Source organism: Hemitrygon akajei, chromosome 5, assembly GCF_048418815.1.
Source record: "Hemitrygon akajei chromosome 5, sHemAka1.3, whole genome shotgun sequence".
Classification (NCBI taxonomy): domain Eukaryota; kingdom Metazoa; phylum Chordata; class Chondrichthyes; order Myliobatiformes; family Dasyatidae; genus Hemitrygon; species Hemitrygon akajei.
The window spans coordinates 176,973,376-176,989,985 of record NC_133128.1 but is presented as its reverse complement, the minus strand read 5'-3'; the positions used below and the strand labels follow the sequence as shown (position 1 = coordinate 176,989,985).

Here is a 16,610-nt window from a genome sequence, read left to right as displayed (position 1 = left end):
AATATAAATATGTCTATTAAATAGTCAAGTTAAAATAAGTTGTACAAAATAACAGGAATAAAAAGTAAGTAGTGAGGTAGTGTTCATGGCTTCAATGTCCATTTAGAAATTGGATGGCAGAGGCCTAGCAGTTGTTCCTGAATCGCCAAGTGTGTGCCTTCAGGTTTCTGTACCTCCTCCCTGATGGTAACAGTGTGAAGAGGACACGTCCTGGGTGGTGGGGGTCCTTAATGATGGATGCCGCCTTCTTAAGGCATTGCTCCTTGAAGATGTCTTGGATACTATGGAGGCTGGTACCTATGATGGAGCTGACTAATTTTACAAGTTTTTGCAGCCTATTCGATCTTGTACAGTTATTCCTCCCCACCCCCACCCCCCGCCATACCAGATAGTGAATTTGTAGATGTTTGAGTGTCTTAGTTGACAAACAAAATCTCCTCAAACTCCCAATGAAACACAGCCACTGCCTTGCCTTGTTTATAGCTGCATCAGTATATTGCAGTCAGTTACACCAGGAGATGTCAATAATATTTTAATATATTGTAAAAAAAAATCTTTTCTGCAATGGTCTCATTGCTCCAAACATTGAATAGAACAGATTTAAAGCATGTCAAAATTTATATTGTACTGGAAATTGTTTTGTAGTTGTCTAAAAGGTATGTATTTATTACAATGGAGATAAATGCAGCAGTAAGCTTCGATCAGTGGTTCTATAACCACTGATATCTTCTCCTCCTCTCAGACTTCTTCTTGAGGCAGCCTCAGTATTTGTTTAAGACTCAGCAGGCTACACAAAAGTGGGAATGAACCCTACCAAACCTAAATCCTTACACACTTTCAACAAAACTCACTGGACAATCAATGGGAGCAAGATACCTGGTCCATCTTCCTTTCAACCCAGATGTTTCTGAAAGCACTGGCATCAGGAGATCATTAACTCAGTTCCTATAATGCTTGAACCTGTAATCTTTCATCTAAACACAAAGTACACTTCAGATGCTGGGGTCAAAGCAACACGTACAACACGCTGGAGGAACTCAGCAGGTCGGGCAGCATCTGTGGAAATGAGCAGTCAATGTTTCAGGCCGCGACCCTTCTTCAGTCCTGACGAAGGGTCTCGGCCCGCAACGTTGACTACTCACTTCCACGGATGCTGCCCGACCTGCTGAGTTCCTCCAGCTTGTTTGTATGTGAATCTTTTATCTACATAGCTCAACAACTTTTGTCAACTGAGCCATCACTAAGTTTCTTTTAATATCTGTTAATCATATTTTTTTTAAAATTGAGAACGCAATTCAAAAAAAATTGTACTAATTCAAAACACAGAACACCAATTTGCATGTGAACAACAATGTCCTATTATCAAATGAATAACTCTGATATAACTATTATCCTTTAATCTACAGCATGACCCCAAATACATTTACAGTAATACACAATGCCTGCAGTCAAATAGTTACACCGTACTGCTTCCAAATGATTAGAATTATTGATGTATGTACCCAGCTTATTGTTTCAATCCATGGGGAGAAATGGAAGATCTTTTCTAGAGTGTCAAAGTCATATGATTGGTCTTAACACCATTGGGCCGAGAGAAAAACTGGCCAGGCATTTTGATCCCACTTACTATTCAGCAACTTCTGTAGAACGTGTGTATGCATACAGAACAGAAGCAGGCCATTTGGCCCGAAGTCTGTACTGAAAGTCTTGTCACATAAGCTGACAATCTAACGTCACCTATTGCGTGATCGCACACAGTCTAATGCAGCAAAATTCTAACTGGCAAAACAGCTGGATGGCAGAAGCAGATGGGGCACAATTAACAACGTAAAGACTGGTGGTTCAAGTGTGTTTATCACTTAAACCTGTTCGTTCAGCTTCAAGAATGATGCTGATTTTCAACTCTGGCATACATCATATCCCAGAGTAAGATACCATTAGCACAAAAGGCCATGAATGTCAAGTGTGCTTTCCCAAAGCCTATTTACTCTTCACCCTGTCCAGTTTTCCTCAAACAAGGCATCTCCTGTTTGAGCCACACACACAAAATACTGGAGGAACTCAGCAGGCCAGGCAGTATATGAACAAACAGTCGATGTTTTGGGCCAAGGATTTCAGCCCAAAACGCCGACTGTTTGCTCTTTTCCACTGACGCTGCCTGGCCTGCTGAGTGTGTGTGTGGCTTTGGGCTTCTAGCATCTGCAGGTTTTCTTGTGGTTGTGCTTCTCCAGTTAGATATCATTTGTATCAAAGTCCAATTCGTATCCTGTTGACAGGAGCTGGAACACCTGGCTGAGAGAGCAAGGTATTCGAGTCTCCCGACACCCTGCTACAACACAGCAGTCTCTTTGCCTTTTTCACACCAAGAACACAGAAGCAAAATCCAGAAGCGTCTCAGTAGGAAACTTAATGCTTAACTAAAGCCGATCAGTGGTTTTTTGATAACATTCAACTTCAAGGGACATAGAACTGTTATCCTACACAAGGAAACTTCAAGACAATTTAGGTGTTTTGGCAACTAACGTTTTAGCATTTTTCTTCCTGTTCCCTACGTTAGTTTTAATTATTCTCTATTCTATTATTCTTAGGCTTCTTTGTCATTTGTTCCACTACACATTCTATTTTTAAACCGTGTTTTTATTACTGTTGGAACACAGACTACAATTCTGGAAAGAATTGCTCTGATTTAACTGCATCCAGGCAACTGAACACTCCTTCAAAACTAGTCCACTGAAGGTCACAAACTCCGGTTTTGTTGCGGACTATTCTCAAGAGTCACAGACGCTCACAACTATTCAAGCCCTTGCTTAACCAGGTTCAGGGACAGTTTTTGCTCCTCAACCAACAGGCTCTTAAACCAGATGGGATAACTTCACTCAACTTCACTGAACTGTTCCCACAACCTATGGACTCACTTTCAAGGACCCATCATCTCATGCTCTCGATAGTTATTGCTTATTTATTTATTAATTATTATTTTTCTTTTTGTACAGTTTGTTGCCTTTTGCACATTGGCTGACCATCTTGTGTGCAGGTTTTCAGTGATTCTGTTTTCTTTATTTTCTACGAATATCCCCACTAACATGAAACTAAGGGTTGTATATGGTGACAGATCTGTACTTTGTTAATAAATTTACTTTGAACTTAGATAAGTTGTAGATTAATCACACTTCTCCACTCTTGAGCCTTGCCAGTTACACCAATCCAACACTTTATTTTTTTTTAAAAGTGAGGGTTTCTGCCTTCACTGCCTTTACCGAAACCAAGTCCAGGCCTTTGTTCCAACTTTCTAATTTTTTCACCAAATACATAAATGTTGCAGCCTGACTTCTAACACTGCACAGGAAATACATCCTTCCCATTCTGTACTTACTTGTGTCTCACGGGAAACAGCACAGATCCTACAGTGATCCAGTTCAGGATCAAGACCAGGTCACTATTGCTGTCAGCCAACAGCTCCAGATTATTTACTTATGACTGATTGAGACAGAGCATGGAGAAGGCCCTTCCTGCCCTTCGAGCTGTGCCGCACAGCAATGCCCCAATTTAATCCTATTTTCACAGGACAATTTACAATGACAAACTAACCTACCAAATGGTACTTCTTTGGACAGTGGGAGGAAACCCATGCGGTCACGGAAAGAACTTACCAACTCCTTATAGGTGGCGGGGATTGAACCCAGGTCTCCTATGCTGTAAAGCGTTGTGCTAACCACTACAATACCATGCCCCAGTATCACCACACTACCACATGTGAAGACGCCTACATCCTTTTTCAGTGTATCATATCCTCCTTGATGCAGGGAGACCAGAATAGTAATCAGAATCAAGTTTATTATCACTGGCATGTGATGTGAAATTTGTTAACTTAGCAGTAGCAGTTTAATACAATACATAATCTAGCAGAGAGAAAAATAATAATAGCATTTAAAAATAATAAACAAGTAAATCAATTACATATATTGAATAGATTTTAAAAAAACGTGCAAAAACAGAGATACTGTGTATTTAAAACAAAATGAGGTAGTGTCCAAAGCTTCAATGTCCATTCAGGAATCGGATGGAAGAGGGTAAGAAGCTGTTCCTGAATCACTGAGTGTGTGACTTCAGGCTTCTGTATCTCCTACCTGATGGTAACAGTGAGAAAAGGGCATGCCCTGGGTGCTGGAAGTCCTTAATAATTGACACTGCCTTTCTGAGACACTGCTCCCTAAAGGTGTCCTGGGTACTTTGTAGGCTAGTACCCAAGGTGGAGCTGACTAGATTTACAACCTTCTGCAGCTTCTTTCGGTCCTGTGCAGTAGCCCCTCCATATCAGTGAGTGATGCAACCTGTCAGAATGCTCTCAACTGTACAATTATAGAAGTTTTTGAGTGTATTTGTTGACATGCCAAATCTCTTCAAACTCCTAATAAAGTATGCTGTACACTAACTGCTGTACTAATATTGAACACCATTCTAGCATTACATGCCTTGTGTTCTTACCCCTCAGCCAATATCAGTATCAAACACGCTTTCTCAACCACTTTATTATTAATTATTGCTAACTCTAAGAATACATGAATTATAACCTAGGGTTCCTCTGTTCCTCTACACTTCTTGTTATCTTAATGATATCCAGTGATGTTCATAAAACACAGACCATCACAGCACAGTACAGGCCCTTCAGCCCATGATGCTGTGCAAACCTTTAACCTACCCTAATTCAATCTAACTCTTCCCTCCCACATAGCCCTCTATTTTTCTATCATCTATGGGCCTTAGTTACTTAATTGTCCCTGATGTATCTGCCTCTACCACCAACCCTGGCAACACGTTCCAAGCACCCACCACTCCGTAAAAAGAAACTTACCTCTGAGACTTCCTATTACTTTCCTCCAAACACCTTACAATGACATCTCCTCATATTGGCCATTTTCGCTCTGGGTAAAAGTCTCTTGCTGTCCGGTGCCTCTTATCATCTGGTTCCCCTCTTAATCAAGAAACCTGTCATCCTCCTTTGCTCCAAAAAGGGGCCAAAATTTCGAGGTCATAAATTCGTTGCAATTCTCACGGGGGGGCAGTGAACCTCTGGGACTCCCCAGCCTAGTGTTGGATAGGGTCGCTCCGTGGAGGCACTTACAGCAGAAGTGCCAGCATTTTTGAATGATCAGGGAAGTGAAGGCAATGTGAAACGGGCAGAGAAATGAAGTTGAGAGCTGGGGCACATCAGCCATCATATTTAACAGCAACGTAGGTTTGAGGGGCTCGGGCAACCCATTTCTACTCCTACCCCAACTCTGATCTTCTGGCACTTCTCTGCTACTAAAAATATCATAAGATGGAATGTAAAATTCTGATGGATAAAACTTAGATGGGGAAAAAAAATCAATTGTTCCCACTATACTCCAACAACTGAAACTCCTTTTTACAGGTTTTTATACCAGCAGGAGGTACAGAAGCCTGAAGACAACACACTCAACAATTCAGGAACAACTTCTTCCCCTCTACTGTCAATTTTTCAAAGGAGATTGAACCCATGAACACTACCTCACCACTTCTTTATAATTTGTCATTTTTACATCACTTGTTTAATTTAACTATTTTATATATACATATACTTAACGTAATTCAGAATTTTCTTATTATTATGTATTGCATTGTACTGCTGCTACAAAGATAATAAATTTCACGACATATGTCTGTGATATTTAACCTGATTCTGAGGTAATAATCAAACTGAGGTCCCTCTTCTCTCTTTAATAACTGACACATGATTCCTTGTGTGTTGTGTCGTTTGACATAGGCGATCAAGGGCTTTCCTTGACCACGATTGTTCTTGGCAAATTTTTCTTCAGAAGTGGTTTGCCATTGCCTTCTTCTGGGCAGTGACTTTACAAGAAGATTAACCCCAGTCATTATCAATACTCTGGTTGCGTAACCAGGACTTGTGATACGCACCATCTGCTCATTGGACCGTCCACCACCTGCTCCCATGGCTTCATGTGACCCTGATCGGGGGCTGAGCAGGTGTTACACCTTGGCCAAGGGTGACCTGCAGGCTAGCAGAGGGAAGGAGCACCTTAAACCTCTGTTGATAGGGACTTGTCTCCACCCCAGTATCTTAGTACCATCCAAGTTTTTTTTTAAAAAAGTCTTTGGTTTCAGACAATCTGAGCGGTCAACAAAAAGCAAAACAGCTGGAGCTTCCAAGTTTCCGTTGCACATTTCTTACTGTATGACTTCAACTGATCCAATCACAATATCCTCTGGCCAAAGTAGAGAAAGTTCTGCTACATTTATGTCCCTTTTCCCAAGGGGAAACATGGAAAAGCTAAGTTGAAGATTTTTGTGTTCTAAAGCAGGGGTAGTTATCATCAAAGGGATCAGGCTGGGCAGAAACCCAAGACATTTTGAATGCACATCAAGCTCCACTGCAGGATTCAGTGTCCAGTTAGCGTGACTGGATGTCTTGAGAATGCGCTACAAGTGCAGATTATATATTGCAGCAGACTAACACTGAACGTCTCTAAGCACCTGACGGACAAGTGATCCCCAAAGCATAAAGAGTTGAAAACTATTACAAGTTTACAGAGCAGAGGGCAAATTGTACCTAGTAGATTAAAAGAGAAAGCAATTTATACTTCAAAGGGTTTACTGTTAAATGGCAGTATTTTCGAAAATAACGTCAACTTTTCACAAGTGCTTTCCCACCATAACTAACGGCTTTTATATTTTCTGGCACATTCTTATCTTTATTAATGCACTAGACAAGTGAAAAAAACAGGCTGTGTTGACTAAACTTCAAGCTCACTTAGCTGTCCAAGAAAAAGTGCAAATAAAGTTCCTGTAATGGTAAGGAAGGAATCTTGTAAATAAAAATTCAAATCATTCCCATATTGAGTTTAGGGATAAGGACGTTATGTTGCGTTTGTAGAAGCTGTTGCTTAGGCTGCACTTGGATATTGGGTACCGTTTCAGTCCCTCTTTTTAGAGGAAAGACACCGTCAAACTGGAAAGATTTACACGGATGCCCCCGGTGGAAAGCATTCTAAACGGCTTCATCACTGTCTGGTCTGGGGGGGTTTGGGGGAGTGGGGGTTGAAATGGGTACTGCACAGGATCAAAATAACCTACAGAGAGTTATAAGCTTAGTCAGCTCCATCATGGGCACCAGCTTCCATAGTATCCAGGACTCTTTCAAGGAGTGATGCCTCAAAAAAGCAGCATCCATCATTAAGGACCCCCATCACCCAAGCAATTCCTTGTTCTCATTGCTACCATCAGGAAAAAGGTACAGGAGCCTGAAAGCACACACTCAACGATCCAAGAATAGCCTCTTCCTCTCACCGTCCAATTTCTAAAAGGATATTGAACAACCTCACTACTTTGTTTCTATTTTTGCACTAGTTATTTAGTTTAACTATTCAATATGTACCTACTTACAGTAATTCATGTTTTTCCTATTATTATGGATTGTACTGCTGCTGGTAAGTCATCAATTTTCGTGACATATGCCAGTGATACTAAACCTGATTCTGATTCTGGACTAGAGGGCCTGAATTATAGTTGTCTGCACTGGATTTTTATTCCCTGGACTGCAGGAGAATGAGGGGGTGACCACACAGAAGTTTATAAACTCATGAGGGGGTATGGATAAGATGGATGGTCACAAATCTTTTCCCCTGGCTTGGGGGAGCTCAAAACCAGAGGGCAGAGATACAAGATAAGAGGGGGGAAATTTAAAGAGTGTCCTGAGAAGTGATGTCCTTACACAATAATAATGAGTACCTGGAATGAGCTGGCAGAAGAGGCATTTGAAGGTACATGAAGGGAAGAAGCTTGAAAGGTAACAGGAAAACAACATCTAAATGGTAAATTGTAGGGAGGAGGCCATGATCAGCCTAGACCGGGTAGGCCAAAGAGCCTGTTTCTGTGCTCTATTACTCTATGACACGTGGCTTTGGCAAGAAAGGAATCATACCTCCTTGAAATTATCGAATGCTAGTAAGATTATTTCATGTCCTCCTCTGACAAGACAAACCGCTGCCAACAGCTCCAAGACCAGCGCCTTTGTTCTGCAAAGACAGTAAACAAGACCATTAACAGCTCAAAGGGTACACAAAATACCGGTTACACGAGTTCTTTTGTACTGGACATACACACAGGAAACTTTCATCCACAGGTAACAATGGTGTTTCATTTTGGGATTACATTTCCCCCATATTTAACAAAAATATTTTTTAAAAATACACTAGAGGTTGATATACCATATTCCTAAAAGCAAGATGCTTTGATGGCTTTTTTCAATTACTCCATCAACTGTTAAAGAATCACCCTAGCAATGTGATGTCATGACTGCAGTTTACCTCACAGTGAACATAAAACATCTTCCCCAAGAATTTCAAACGCACACTATTAACAGCTTCTCAGAGGTCATAAATGACACTTGCTTCCTTCTGGTGCTCAGGAGATGGCTGAATGTTATTTTGTTGGATGGTGCCTTGCCTAACACCATCTCCCAACACAAACAACTGAATGAACATTTCAGCCCTTCTGAGAAATACAGCATTCCACCTCAGCCCTGAGTTCTGAGATTGTACCACAGATGGGGCAGGCAGTGCTTGACAGAGTAGATTGGTCAGGGGTTCCCAACCTTTTTTATGTCATGGACCAATAACATTAAGCAAGGGGTCCATGGACCCCAGGTTGGGAACTCCGGGGACAGGTGAACAATCCTACATGTTCACTCCTTCTGCCTCACATCCAGCGCTTTCACTGACTCCTCTGACATGGGACAGAGGCTTGCAACGCCATTCACATCCTCCTTCCCATTTTGAGTGGCCATGTGCCAGGGATTGATTCCCTGTATTGTTTCAAGGGCAGCTTTGAGCACACCTTTGGCTCTTAACCCCTTTCCACCTGGCAATATTTTTCACGTGGCAGAGCTTCCATTTCCAGGAAGCTGATGATAGACAAACTAACAACTTGGGCTTCTCAATGGCAAGTGCAACTACGGCCTGAGTGCTCGGGACGCTGGTCTGGCAGAGCACACTGATATTAGTTTGCTTATCGTAACTGCTGCCTGGTATAAGAAACATCTGAGGTCTCGATCTTCAATTACCATTTTCTTCGTTGGTTAAAGATTGTGCTGGTGCATTGAAAGCAATGGTAAGAGATGGTGCCCGAGTGTGGGAATAGATTTTCCAGGGTCTTGTAATGGACTCCTATTGTCTAAGGGCAGTCGTATACAATGGGGCCGGGTTTGAAGTCTATCACTCTTTCTTGTTCATTTGGTGCTAATGTACTTTTGAAACAATTTGAAGTCTTTCTTGGATTTTTGATTTGTTTCAGAAACACTCTAATACCTCTTATTCTGGAAATACTCTCACAGTCCAAGAAGTGCAAGTTCTGTACTGCAGCCCCTTTATTGAAACTTACAGGAACCATCAGGGGTAACTGCTTCAACCAGGACCCCGACTAAGAGAGAAGACAAGACCAGGGAGACCAGCACAAGACACTGCAGAAGAGAGACTAAGTAGTGTGAGGTTGACATGCTTTTCTCTGGGGTAGGAAAGACTATCTCCCTTCAGATTCTTCCCAGTAGGCTCTCCACAGCTTCAGTCCCGAAGCTATCCCAAACCTAACACCCATCTTCAGAAGTGGAAGCATAGAGTCCAGGAGTACAGACTATGTGATGAAATCTGTATTTGAACAGTCATTTTTATTTACTTATTGAGAGAATGTGGAGTAGGCCCTTCCAAGTCCTCAACCCACGCTACCCAGCAATCCTCCAGTTTAATCCTAGCCACAGGGCAATTTACAATGCCCAATTAACCTACCAACTGGTACATCTTTGGACCGTGGGACAAAACTGGAGCACCCAGAGGAAACCCACATGGTCACTGGGAGAACTTACAAACTCCTAACAGGCAGTGACGGGAATTTAGTTGCTAAGCCTGAAGATGTTCTGTTGATTAAGACAAAAGCAGCATCAAATTATGATTATCAATAATTAAGACCAAAATTGTGCATTAAAAATCAAACAACATCTATGCCCCATTTGGGATCTATTTTCATTCTCTTGCCATAACAATTTTCAGAGTATAACTCGAAAATCCTACAAATCTGAAACAATTTATTTCTTCAGTATTTGCAGTAGGTACTGTAACTTTAAATCAGTAGAGGGTCATAGCATGTTTTTCAAATGGAAAGGATAGCTTACCTCGGATTCTTATTGTTCAGACTCAGTGCAATTTCATTTACAGCATGTGGGTGTGACATGACCATATTAAAGCCATACTGCAATAAAAGATAACACATCTTACAGCACATGAAGAAAAGAGAGCTAAACTACTCTATCAGTCAAGAACAAAATTAATTTGAACTGGTACAAATAATTTTCTCTAATTATTAGAGCTTGACAAGAGTGCACGACAATATTAACACAAAATTCCAGAGGAACTCAGCAAAACAGTAAACATCTATGGACTGGAATAAAGAGTTAACATCTCCTGTCCATAGATGGCTGCCCGACCTGCTGAATCCCTTCAGCATTTTAAGTGTCCTTCTCTGGCCTTCCAGTATCTGTACAACCTCCTGTGTTTATGCATAAAAATATTCTTATACCCAACTCCAATGTACATACGTGGTCTTGGTAAGGTGAGCTTTTACAAGGGGGTTATGCATCCTGTCAAAGAATGACTGAGGGACAAATGGCACTATTACAACACCAAAACTGAATTCTGTAAGCCAAGTCGGTCTCTGTTGTAAAGCTCAGGGTTTGATCCAATAGATAGCAATAGGAAATTATTAACCTACAAACTGAGAAACAACTGTTTGCTGAAAGAGTGGGCTGCAAATGCATGGGAAGTATACAAGAAAAATGAGTGGTAGTCAAAACCTGTAGATACAGAATCTGATAACAAACCACAAGTTCTCACATCACTGCATACTTGTTACATTAACTTATTAAATAAATTCGCATTAGGACTTTCCGTAAGACGTAGAGTGAAAAAGTTTCCGCTTTTTCCCACATAATGAAATTATTTAATCTAAAAAGATTACGGACTCAAATTATTTCCTGCAAAAGGATTATTGCAGACTGTTTTTGGTTTACTAACATGGAGCACTTTTGGAAAGATGGAAAGTTTCCTGTATTCCATGGTCAAATGCAAGACAAGGCCAGCGATCACTATTCCAATGCTGGATGCAGCCAATAATCAACAGATTTTATACGGCTGAACAAAAACGTCACCATAATTTGGTGAGCATTATGATTGAACAGAGGAGAAGAAATCAGTCTGCATATGCCCAATTCCTTGAAGCAATTCAAGGGCAAGACAAAATCATCAATAAGGTCCAAACTGGGGAAAGGCCAGGCAGAGTTCAGCTTCGTCTGAACATAATAAATAGGAATCACTTCCTATCACTTCTTTTTGCCCTTATATCTGCAAAAAACACAACGATTTACAGTTACTGAAATCTCCAAACATGACATTTGGTATAACATGTCTGGAGATTCTTTCTGTGAGCCTTAGTACACATTACTAACAGAAACAAGATTGGTTTTATGAAAGGTTCAGAATGAATTGATAGCTGGAACAAAGTCATTATTTTAACGCATTGAAGCAGAAGCTTTACTTCACAGCCAACAGTGACAATGGTTCATTCAAATCCTTCCTCACAGCGGGGAAGAGTACAAAAGGCTGGAATACAGAAACAGAAAAGCATTTATTCTGTGTACCTGGTAGTTCATAATTGCACGCAAGCACATGATACAGACGTGTACATCATCCTTTTTGCTCACTAATCTAGAATTCTTCAGCGTCCTTCTGCTTGGCAAAGTATTAAACCTATAGGTAGATGATAGAGAAAGTACTTAGAACATCAATACACATAATTCAAAACCAAGAAAGAAAAGCATTAGAATCTAAATTAAAAAGCACTGTATTCTTAAGTCAAGAAAGCTTGAAAAATGTATTCAGGAATCAGACAAAAAGTGGGTTTTTTTTTTAAAAGTCCCCAGATAAAATTCCTCAGCAAGCATAAAGGTGGATAAATCACTGCTGGGAGGTGTGCCAGGGTGCTAAGGGATGGAAGGTAGGAGATTGCTGGGGTCCTAACATAATATTAAAGACTGGGTAAATTATGGTTTTTTTTTATTTTTATATTTATATAAAATCGCTCTCTAATATACATTTAATTAAATAAGTAGTGCAAAAGGAGAAAAACAATGTAGTGAGGTATTGTTCATAAACGTGCATTCAGAAATCTGATGGCTGAGGGAAAGAAGCTGTTCCTGAATCATTGGGTGTTTGCCTTCAAGCTCCTCCTTGATGACAGTAATGAGAAGAGGTATTCAGGTAATTATGTCATTACGGATCTAACAGCCCAACGTCAGTGGTAGGGAAATTATTCAGAAAGTCCTGAGGGATAGATTTAATCTACACTTAAAAAGACAAGGACTGACCAGGACTGTTCCTCCTTTAATGATTACTATCTATCAGGCAGAACAGATTAAGCCCTTCAAGATGAAAAACCGGCCCTTTCCCCAACTTCACTCACTTCTCCCAAACCTGCATCTTGACTAAACTTCATTCAGTTTCCATTTCTTTGATAAAAAATCTACGTTAAAAAATAATGTGGACTTTCGCTACTACCTTTAAGAAATGAGCTGTGTACCAAGTGAGGTTCAAATCAACTTTGCACGAAAACAAATATTTCACTCAATAAATACTTAGAACTACAACACAAGATTTGCCCTTTCAAAAGTATCATCCTATTCAAGACCTTAATGATAGCAAGCACTAGAATTTACAAATAAGCACTTCAGAAACATACAGTTTTCATGAAACAAACTACAGGATTACCAATTTATGCACAGCAAGTTTCTATTAATAACAGTGAGATAATAATCAGGTAATTGTTATTTTATGTTGCGTGAGTGATAAATATTCACCAGGAAACTTGGGAGAACTACCGTACTCTGTTCTTCATGTACAACACTGCCCACCTGATCTGCTGATAAGCCTCACGTTTCAATACAGCAGGCCTGAAATTTCCAAACTTTGGTAGTTCTGGTGGGCAACCAAGACTGCTCCAGGGAGAGGCAGTTACAAAGGAAGTAAAATGGAAAAATTGTGCAGTGGTAGATTGTTAAATATTCACTAAACAGGGACAGAATTGATATGTAAAATAGGAAGAGTATATAAGAGGGTGATTCGAGCTGCTGGCATACGTGAAAGAAGATTTGCAATAAAGTTTGGGGACTAAAGAGTCTGCCTGAGATATTTTAATCAGGTCTGTGGAATGGGACTAGAACCTACAGAGCCAAGTTTAATCTGGAGGTAATAAAATGGTCACATTCTTTACACTGACAGCTTGTGTGCAATATTTCAAACTTCACGCATGGCTGTAATTGCTCACACAACAATTCCTTTTTAAATTATGGAAGTAGATTTGGGGTTGCTCCACACTCTAATCGGTGCAAAAGCAGTGGTAAAGCATTCTGGACAAACGACTGCACAGTGAAATAAACCAAATGAACTTCAATTCACGGTGGAATTTCCAGGCTCACTTTATGCTGCAGATCTTAAATCTAACAAAGCAAAATACAGAGTTAAGAGAAATGAGTTATCTACAGTGACTTGGGAAAATACAATAAGAGTTATGATAATAAGCAATATGTAAAGAGTTATTTTACTGTTATCAATACATAAATATTCCTCTGAAGATACAAATGCCAATAATAGAAAAGTGGACCAACTACAGCTAAGTAAAAAAAAAATCAGACCAAAGTAAAAAAAACTCTTAATCCTTTTATCAAATCAGGAAGAAAAAGGGGAGGATGAACAGTGAGCGGTTGCTGTACACATTGGTATGAACAAAATCGGTAAAACAAGGAGCAAGGTCTGAGAATGAGAATAGGGAGAGTGGTTAACAAGTTAGGAAGCAGAAACAGGACCTCAAGGGTAATGTTTGCAGATTACTCCCAGTCCTATGTGCTAGCAAGTTCAGAAAAAGGAAGGATAGGCCTGATGAATTTGCGGCTGAGGAGCTGATGTAGGGGAACAGGGATTCAGGTTCTAGAACTATTAGGATCACTTCCGGGGGGAGGGGGTGGGGGAAGAAGAGAAGAGAGCTCAGAGGGACAGATACCACTTGAACCAGAGAGGGACTAATATCCTTGCAGGGAATTGTGTTACTTCTTCACGAGAAGATTTAAACTAGGTTGGAATGGGATTTCAATACAGATAACATGAGCTGATGCATTTTGTAAAGTCAAACCAGTGTAGGGCTTACAGTAAGACACTGGGTAATGTAATAAAACGGAGGGATTAGGAGTACAGTGCTTAATTAATTGAAATCGACATCTCAGACGAGTGTTAAAAAAGAAATTTATCATACCACAAAACACACAAAGTGCTGGAGGAACTCAGCAGGTCGGGCAGCATCTATGGAAATGGTTAAACAGTCTACCTTTCAGGCTGAGACCATTTTTCAAGACTCTCAAGAATGGTCTCGGCCTGAAAGGTCGACTGTTTATTAATTTCCCTAGATGCTACCTGACCTGCTGAGTTCCTCCAGCATTTTGCATGTGTTGCTTTGGATTTCCAGCATCTGCAGACTTTGTTGTGTTTATCACACTGGCCTTCGTCAGTCAAGGTGTGGAGTATAAGATTTTGGGCATTATGTTGAGTGGCATAAGTCGTTGGTGAGGCCACATGAAGAGTACTGTGTATAGAATTGGTTTACCCCATTATAGGAAAGATGAGGTTAAAACTGGAAAGAGTGCAGAAAAGATCTACCAGGATGTAACCGTGACCAAAGGGCTTGCTTAATCGTTCTATGACTCCAATGGAACAGATAAAGTGGGACCGGCAGATGTGGTGTTTCTCAGACATGTAGAAAGCCATTCAAGAAGTTATTAAATAAAATTAGAGATTGTAACAGGGTGGAATGTACTGGCATGAAGTGAATGTTGGTTAAGGAAGTTTGAAAGACTGTGACCAATGAGGTGCTACAAGGGTCAGAGCTGAATCCCAGACTGTTCCCAAATTATTTCACTGATTTAGATGAAGAGATCAATTGTAACATTTCCAAGTGAGTTGTTGTTACGCTGTTTGGTACTAGCATAAGTTACAAGAAGGATGCAGTGGGTCTTCAAGGGAATTTAGAAAGTCCAGAGGTTCCCAACCTAGAGTCCACGGACCCCTCGGTTAATGGTAGGGGTCAACAGCATAAAAACTGTTTGGAAATACCTGATCTAAGAGCATGGATACGACTGATGTATTTTTTTGCAACAGAGTATGTGGGGTTAGGGAATTAAAAGTATCATTCACAATGATATTAATCAAAGGCAAAGCAGAAACAAGAATGGGAAGCTAGAGGATTGGGAAGCTTTTAAAAAAAAACAACAGAAGGTAACTAAAAAAGCGATAAGGAGACAAAAGATGAAATCTGAAGGTAAGCTAGCCAATAATATAAAAGATGATCCCAAAAGGTTTTGCACATACAATGCTGGAGGAACTCAACAGGCCAGGTAGCATCTATGGAAAAGAGAAAAAAGTCAATGCTTAGGGCTGAGACTCTTTATCAGTGCTGATGAAGGATCTTGGCCCAAAACACGGACTGTTTATTCTTTTCCACAGATGCTGCCTGGCCTATTCAGTTCCTCCAGAATTCTGTGTGTATTACTTTGATTTCCAGCATCTGCAGATGTTCTCTTCTTTGCAATACCAGAATTTTTTTTTAGATATATAAAGAATAAAAGAAATAAAGCGAGGATATCAGACAACTGGAAAATTGGTGCTGGAGAGGTAGTGATGGGGGGGGTCGACAACTGGCCTATAATTTCCTATATATTGTCTATCTCACTTCTTAAACAGTGCAGTAATATTTTCAGTTCTCCAGTCCTCCGGAACTATTCCAGAATCCTGTGATTCTTGAAAGGTCATTACTTATGCCTTCACAATCTCTACAACTTCCACTTTCAGAACCCTGAGATGTAGTTTATGTGGTCGAGGTGACTTATCTACCTTCAGAACTTCCAGCTTCCCAAACAACTTCTCCTTAGTAATAGCAACAGTACCCACTTCTGTCCCTAACACTCTCGAATTACTGAACTAGTGCTGGTGTCTTCTACAGTGAAGACTGACAGAAAATACTTATTAAGTTTGTCCAGCATTTCCTCAGATATTCACACTTCTTCTCTCTTTTATTCTTTATATTTCTGGAAAAAAAAAATTCTGGTACCATCTTTTATATTATTGGCTAGCTTACCTTCCTATTTCATCTTTTCTCTCCCCCTTGTTCTTTTTGTTTCCTTCTGCTAGTTTTGAAGCTTCCTCTAACTTCCCACTATTTTCTGCAATATTATATGCCTCTTCTTTGCTTTGATGCTGCTTTTGGCTTCTCTTGCCAACCACTGTTGCTTCATCTTCCCTTCAGAATACTTCTTCTTCTTTGGGATGTATCTATCCTGCACCTTCCTCCAGAAACATCAGCCATTGCTGTTCTGCTGGTGTCCCTTTCCAATCAACTTTGGCCAGCTTTCTCTCTCACGCCTCTGTAATTTCTTTTACTCTACTCTAATATTGATACATCTGATTTTAGCTTTCCCTCTCAAA

The 16,610-nt window shown here is 40.3% G+C and overlaps 1 protein-coding gene across 8 annotated transcripts in view; it reads right to left on the bottom strand.

The window, feature by feature from the left end:
• The window catches only part of LOC140728506 (formin-like protein 2), a 237,700-nt gene that overhangs the window by 42,354 nt on the left and 178,736 nt on the right, over positions 1-16,610 (bottom strand). For all 8 annotated transcript variants that reach the window (XR_012099089.1, XM_073047320.1, XM_073047319.1 and 5 more), the window contains exons 7-9: positions 11,726-11,834; positions 10,205-10,281; positions 7,964-8,057 (exon numbers count right to left, since the gene is read on the bottom strand). Coding sequence is in view for 7 of the 8 variants with exons in the window: in XM_073047320.1 (XP_072903421.1) it covers positions 7,964-8,057; positions 10,205-10,281; positions 11,726-11,834 (280 nt within the window). In the remaining variant the exon portion in view is untranslated. The remainder of the gene's footprint in view (positions 1-7,963; positions 8,058-10,204; positions 10,282-11,725; positions 11,835-16,610) is intronic.